The sequence below is a fragment of the Erpetoichthys calabaricus genome, chromosome 8, assembly GCF_900747795.2.
Source record: "Erpetoichthys calabaricus chromosome 8, fErpCal1.3, whole genome shotgun sequence".
Lineage (NCBI taxonomy): Eukaryota > Metazoa > Chordata > Cladistia > Polypteriformes > Polypteridae > Erpetoichthys > Erpetoichthys calabaricus.
The window spans coordinates 68,415,747-68,423,245 of record NC_041401.2 but is presented as its reverse complement, the minus strand read 5'-3'; the positions used below and the strand labels follow the sequence as shown (position 1 = coordinate 68,423,245).

Genomic DNA, 7,499 nt, shown 5'->3' with positions numbered 1-7,499 from the left:
TGATTGCAGCCATTTAAAAAACACACTTTGAACTTGTAGTTGAAATATAATTTGGAAATTTGAGAATTTTATCGTTTCAAGTGATTTTAAGGAATTCAGATTACTATATCTTGTTTAATATCATTTACTTCGACATGACTGTAGCTTAAAAATGTTAATGAAATTTAGAAACTTCCAATAGCAGATAATGTTTGAGAAGATGAAACAATTTTTTTGTACATATGCAAAAACACTAAATTCTTGTAAACCTGTTGTAAACTCTTGTCAGTATCATTATACAATTTCACTCTTTTCCCATCTCAGGATGAGGAGTGCCTTCGTCCCGGTGATGCTAGTGATCTCACATTTCTTGAGAAGTTAGAGAACACATTAGGAGGACATGCCCACTTTGTCACGTACGTAATTCATCTAGTAAAATTGTTTGACGGTGTATTATTATAGATGTGATACTATAGTGTAAGGAAATATTTAATTTATGGTGAGATTTTTTTCTTGGGGCAGCACAGTAGACTGTGATATTGATCCTCCACATCATAATAACCCTGTTTCAGGCACAAACTGGCAGATGGGAAAACACGAAAGGTGCTAGGTCGTGAGGAGTTCAGACTGTTGCACTATGCTGGTGAAGTCAACTACAATGTTAATGGTAAGATGGCAGCTAGGCTAACTTTAATGTGAGAAGCTTTGAGTTTTTGGATTTTTTTAATAACACTACAAAACAGCACTGCTAGAAATGTGTATGTTTTATGTAATGTTGTATTTCAAAAATTACAATTCTTATTTTTCAGAATTAGTTGATTCATAGTTCCACATTGGTTTACTATAGTGCAAGATGAGTTTATGCAATTCAGATTTAAGATCTTGTTAATTTTTGTGATATAATGAACATTTCTGTTGCTACTACTATGCGACTTTAATAACCTACAACTCTGTCTTGGTGTTGCATTTATTATTGATTAATTAGCTTGCATGCTGTAGTTTTGGGTGTTTTTCAGAACTAATTTACTATTATCTGTTGTATGATGGCTTTTTTAAGTATAACTGCACAAAAGAAATGAACTTGGTTAAATGAGTGTGTCAGTAATGACTGATCAAAAATTGTGGGACGATAAGTGTGGAAATTTACTAACAAATACAGTAAAAATCATATCTTTTGGCTTTAATTCATAACAAATGTTAGTGGGGGCTCCTTCAGCTGCATTATAAATTTTGATGTTGGAATGATGTAGGGAACTTGGAGTTTAATCAGGGCCAGAGTACTGTTACATAAGCTACCTAGTGCAAACACTCCAGTAAAGTGGATTCTGCATTTACTAAGTAATCTGATCTGGATGAGTTCTCCATTTTTTTATTTTCATTGTCTAAGGAGGTTTATTTAAAGAAATCTTGAATTTTCTTCAAGTTTTCCCCCTTATAAAATAGCTAAGCTTCTTACATGTATACATTAATTTTTCCCTAGTTTATTTTTAAAATAATCAACTTTTGTAATTATATTTTATGTCTTGATGCAATAATGAATCATTTGTTGGGTAAATGATCTTAAGATATCACAGAAAATTTGAACAAATGTTATATTTTTTTTTATTCAAAGGTTTTTTGGATAAGAACAATGATCTGCTCTTCAGGAACCTAAAAGAGGTATGTGGGATGTAATCTGGAAACCGCACAGAGAATCACCTTAGCATTTAATGCTAGGAAGTTGAAAAGCAAAGGGATGGATTTACAAGTTCAGAACACCTCCAAATAAATTTCTGTTAAACATTCAAAAATGAGATGATTGAGGGCATCCCTTCACGTAAACTAATTTTGGTGAGCTATCATATTGCAACACAGCGCCACAACTATTTGATGTCATGCTAATTGTAAAAATAAAACACTGTGTCTTGTGATTCAGATTTATCTCAAATACAGTCAAGGTATGGGTTTGTTGTTAACCAGTGTATATCACATTCAGCTTAAAGAAAGAAGTACAAATTGAGCAGAGAATTCTAAAATTATGAAGTAGTTACCAGTAGTTTTTTAGCTTAACTCAGATGTTTGATGCAAGCTGATACCAAGTTCTTATTTTACATTTCATTGTACACCAACTGACACACATTTTTAATAGCAATTAGGTAAGTTCTGGTCCACCATCTTATAGCTAGAGTAGATTTCCCACAAAAATGGTGTGGAAATATATTCCCAGAACTTCTTTAGCCATAGTAAATACCATATGTACTGGAAGATTATTTAAAGGTAGGGATTTAAGGGATGCCTGCTTGTAAACGTCTAATTGTGTCTTTTACATTTTAAACAGAAAGCTCCCTAAAAGTAAGTCCCCTGAAATTTTCCCCTTCATTATTTTAAGCTGCTTGCTTTGTAAAGCAAGACTTCTCACCTACTTTAAAGGTATACTCCAGTCAAAAATTATCATTTTTTATATGTTACTTTTACCCTGTGTTGTTTATAGTGTTGGCCAAGAAAACTTTTTTCTTTTTTCTTTTTATAGAGAGTGGAGATAATAAAGTTTTTGACATAATATGTTTGTAAGGTGACCAATGCTGAACAAAACGGCATAAATATCAACAATATCAAAATGTCCATGAAAAAAAATCTGTGTACCAGATATCCAGTCGTACGCTCACAATGTCTCAAACACATGCATTTTGGCAAAAATAATGTTAAACTAGCCGACGCCCGCCGTAGCATATGGCGGTGTAAGAATAGGAACAGAAAACGGTGAGAAAGGAATTCAGAAATCAAGAAATAATAAATACTTCTTGAAAGACTCAGTGTGCATGTAGAATTTCCGGCCAAGCAGGATTACATATGAAAGTGATAAATAAATCAGGCTTTCCGAATTTACATACTATGGCCATGGCATCCTGATAGTTTTGTTGCATGTATCTTGGACTTCCTGGAAATGTGGACAGTAATATGATCATTTTGCCTACACGTTCGTTGTTATTTTCAGCGTTTGCTTGCAGTGTGTCTGATAGTTCCATGCGCAGATCTTGTTGATGTAATCTGAAATAGTTGAGACACGCGCCCTCTGTTTTAACATACGCATCTACGACGTACTGTTGGAATAGTTTGCCGCTTGAGTGCAAAATACTAAATGTATTCCTCATTGCTAATCTGTATGCGTAAAATTGCCATTGAGTAAGCCTTATTCTCTTGGCGGTTCTTTTATTGGGAACATGGTGTAAATCTTTGTGCCAGCCAATGTCTCCGTAAGGGAATAAATGTGGGTAAACCATAAGGTGACGTTGTACAAAAACCCGTCGACAGTGAAGATACTGTCGTTCATTTTATAACAAAGGCTTAGGAAACAACCATCGCAGTATAACGAAAATAGCAAGGTGTATGGGAGGCCGCAGGCAGCGTGGGGAAGGGTTTGTAAGAGGACGAATAGGAATCGAAAAATGCCATGTCGGCTGCGTGTGGACGGGACCGGTTTTGAAGTGGAAGCAGGATGAACCAGAAGAGAAATATATATGAGATAAACCATTTCTATAAAATCTTCTCATGAACTGCTTTAAATTACATCTTCAAGATAAAAAAAAAACATTCTTTATGAGTAGAAATTAGCATTAAATGTATTTGTGATAATAGTATATGTTAAAAAATGATTGAGATGATTAGTTTATGTAATTCGAGTATATTTGTGCACACTTCAGGCTAAGGTAGCTTTAAAATGAATTCCTAAATAAAATCCCACATATATATATTTTAAAGCTGGTTTGCTCTGTTTCTAACGTAAAAGCTAAATTTGTGGTAAGTTTAATTAAGTTAATTGACATCATACTTAGATAATTATAATAAAAAAATCAAAAAAAGAAACATTACAGGATTGGGTCTTGAAAAAATTTCAGGATATTTTCATCTGCTCAGTATTGATCATGAAAGCTTTTGTTTTTCTGTTATCAGGTGATTTGTCAGTCAGAAAACAAGATCCTCAATAAAGTTTTTGACAGGGGAGAACTGAGTGACAAAAAGCGACCAGAGACGGTGAGTCCTATCTGTTATAAGGCTATTATGAAAGCATACTGGATTAGTTAAGGTGCTTAAGTTGTCAGGAATTTATACTATATTGAATAGGGCACTGTCTAATTGATGTGCGTACAGTTGGGGAATGTTTGGATTTGTTTTACCCAGTCTTGCTGCTAGATACTCAGTGTGTCAGTGGATTTTTACGTTTTGGTTTGTGTTAAATTTAGTGTGTTACACAGGGCTAAAATCAATAAATCCTTTTATTTTTAAGCATAGCTTGCTATATACACTCATTTCTCTTTAAAGGTACTATTAATTGAACAACTTGTTCCCTGTTTGACTTTAAAAATAACTGCTGTTTCTGTCAAAATGCAGTTGAGAAGTACATTTTACTACAGACATTGCTTTGTTCCTGAAGAATCCAGATTTTTGAATTATTTTTAAGATGCAACATAGTGGACTTTTTCATCCGAAACTCTGATATTATAATTCATAGAGCTGATTTATGACCAACCTTTATTACTTGTAATCATTGGCCTTCCAAGATAGTCTGTATGGAGATTCTGAATTATTTGTGTGGTACACACAAAAATGCAGAACCAAGAAGTTTAACCCTTAGCTTTTTACAGGTACTGTGATTTTTTTCCCCGGTATCGTGATCTGTTGTGCAGTTCTGTGTTGTGTATTTCTTAATTACTTCAGAAGGGGTGTGCTGTATTCACAGGTCAGCTGGGATTTTTGATTGTTACATAGTATTGTTTTTCTGTTATTGCCCTTTTCAAAAACTTCAAAATGATAGTTATTTTCTAATTTAGCCTCCCTGGTTCAGTGATTCCCTCATATGGTGCGTTATGTGTAGCATCCATCCATCCATTTTCCAACCCGCTGAATCCGAACACAGGGTAACGGGGGTCTGCTGGAGCCAATCCCAGCCAACACAGGGCACAAGGCAGGAACCAATCCTGAGCAGGATGCCAACCCACAGCAGGACACACACACAAACACACCCACATACCAAGCACACACTAGGGCCAATTTAGAATCGCCAATCCACCTAACCTGCATGTCTTTGGACTGTGGGAGGAAACCCACGCAGACACGGGGAGAACATGCAAACTCCACACAGGGAGGACCCGGGAATCGAACCCAGGACCCCAGGTCTCCCAAATGTGAGGCAGCAGCGCTAACCACTGTGCCGCCCATGTTTAGCATTGTGTTTCTTTTTCGTGGGCTTCCTCTAAAGTAGGGTGTAAGCAACATTGAATTGGGATATGTAGCTTGATAAAACCCCAATAATTTATTATAAATACATTGCAGCTCACAATGCGTAGAATATGTAAGTGAACTCATTAAAATCTCAGGGACAAATGTCAAATTATTTGATTAGCTGCATGTGTGTGTGGACTTCGATATAAATCTTACTAACTTCAAATCATTCTTCTGCCAGAAGACACAAACTGAGAACTAGCAATACCAGTATTTAACTGTGTGGAGAATGCAGAGTGAACTTGTCTGCACATGACTGAATGTTTATATTGTGTCTTACTGTCTCTTATCACAAAAGGTAGGGAGAAAGTATGCTGAAAAGTTCAGCATTTACCAGATCAGACAGTTATCAGTGTGTGCGTTTTCAGAGCTGTCACAGTGATATATAACCTAGCCTCTGCATCATTTGCAGTTCACACTTCACTCCCCATGATCAGCTTTGTTTTCTGCTTTTATTTTAGTTTAATTACAAGAACAGCATGTGTATACAAGCTATACTTTCCTAAATACCACCAATTTCATGATTATGTAAGTTAGTGTGAAATTTCAGAATTATGAGGTGACAAAAAATTCCAAACAAATGCATATAAAACCAAAATTCAACATCAACAGTAATTCTACTAAAACGTCTAACCATTCTTGGTTGCACTACCATGAACATATAAAATAAATGAAGCCCATTCAAAACAAGATCATTGATTTGACCAATTACATATATTCAGTTGTACTTGTATTGACATCTCCACTAGCTCATGTCATAATGAAATACAGGAATTATAAGCTTATTATCACCTACTCTGTGATCGTCATGAAAACATTAAAACAGTGAAAGCTCTGAAAATGAGCTCAGATGTTAGGATGTCAGGTAATATGATAAACACATCACTTATTAGTACAGAGTTAAAAATGCCCAAGTGAATGTTTTATATTAGTCCTCCAAAAATGACTAATGGTGTAAGGTATGCCGAGGTCACTAAAACAATCAACAACCTCTTGCTGTTTTTTTTTTTTGTTTTTTTTTGTTTTTTTTCCTCCTACCAGATTTCAGTCCTTATTGTTCTTCTGCTTAGATGCAGAATAGTAGGTTCCACTCATAGTTCATGAATATTAGTTGGTGTGTTAGCTCCATCTCTAGTGATAAAGTCAGTATATGGTAGCTTACAACATTGCTGAACATATACATTTGTTTTGCCATTTGTTGTGTCCATTCATTTTTTGCACAGACTGAAAAATTATGCTAAAAAAGACTGACATTTACATTACAACAAATATACTCTCTGTAGTATATAATGAGAAACATTGTGTGGCTTTAAAAGAATGTTTAATATTTAAATTTATATGCAACATTGCTTTGACCAAAGCTGCATTTTCTATGAAATAACTTGCATGTTTTTAATAATGTTGGTTTATACATAGCTGTATTTTAAACTTACATCTGTTTAAGTATTTAGCTTTCATACTTTCATTTAGTTTGCTTCAAAAGACCTTAATGCTTTTAGAATGAAATGTTGGCACTATCTCCCATTTTTTCTCTGGTTTGGTATTCTTGTGGGGGTATTTAAATCCCGTTGGTCACTGATGCATTTTATGTTGTTGTGGGGATGGAGGGGAGTGATATTTTCACCACTGTTTGTGCTGTCCCTGCATGTGAATAAACAAAGAAATCTTCAGTTCCCTAATGCTTCATACTTTCCCTGCATGTAGGCTGCCACTCAGTTCAAGAACAGCCTGGCAAAGCTGATGGAAATCTTAATGTCTAAGGAGCCCTCGTATGTTCGCTGCATAAAGCCCAACGACGCCAAACAGTCAGGTAAGTTAGAGCTCAGGATCCAATTATGGCAACAGGATGTCAAATTAACAAGCGTGCACAACTTAAAGCTGCTTTGAGTATCAGTTTTGAGAGGTAATGACTGTTTAACTTCTGACTCATACTAGAAAAGTAGTTCTGTACTACATAGCAAGGATTAGAGAGTGTTTAGAGGTCATCACCACATTACTGCTAGTTGATCATGAAAATGTAAAGTTATATTCTGTTATGACCTAAAAAAGGTTGTAGTATTACTGATTATTTTTTAATATTTGTTGTTTACTTATGCTGACTTGAATAATGTTGGCAAGTACATACATATATATTAAACATGACTGCCATTCTTTCAACTTTAGGTATATTGGCTTTAGTTTTTGATGCAATATACTTTGCACCTATGATTATAAAATTTGGATTGTGGGTGTTACTTTACAGGGTAGCGTCCTTTGTTTAT

The 7,499-nt window shown here is 35.0% G+C and overlaps 1 protein-coding gene across 5 annotated transcripts in view; it reads left to right on the top strand.

The window, feature by feature from the left end:
* Positions 1-7,499, top strand: part of LOC114655599 (unconventional myosin-Ic) — a 177,704-nt gene that overhangs the window by 143,728 nt on the left and 26,477 nt on the right. For all 5 annotated transcript variants that reach the window (XM_028806707.2, XM_028806710.2, XM_051930962.1 and 2 more), the window contains exons 14-18: positions 304-395; positions 552-646; positions 1,592-1,638; positions 3,910-3,990; positions 6,943-7,048. In XM_028806707.2, the coding sequence (XP_028662540.1) occupies positions 304-395; positions 552-646; positions 1,592-1,638; positions 3,910-3,990; positions 6,943-7,048 (421 nt within the window). The remainder of the gene's footprint in view (positions 1-303; positions 396-551; positions 647-1,591; positions 1,639-3,909; positions 3,991-6,942; positions 7,049-7,499) is intronic.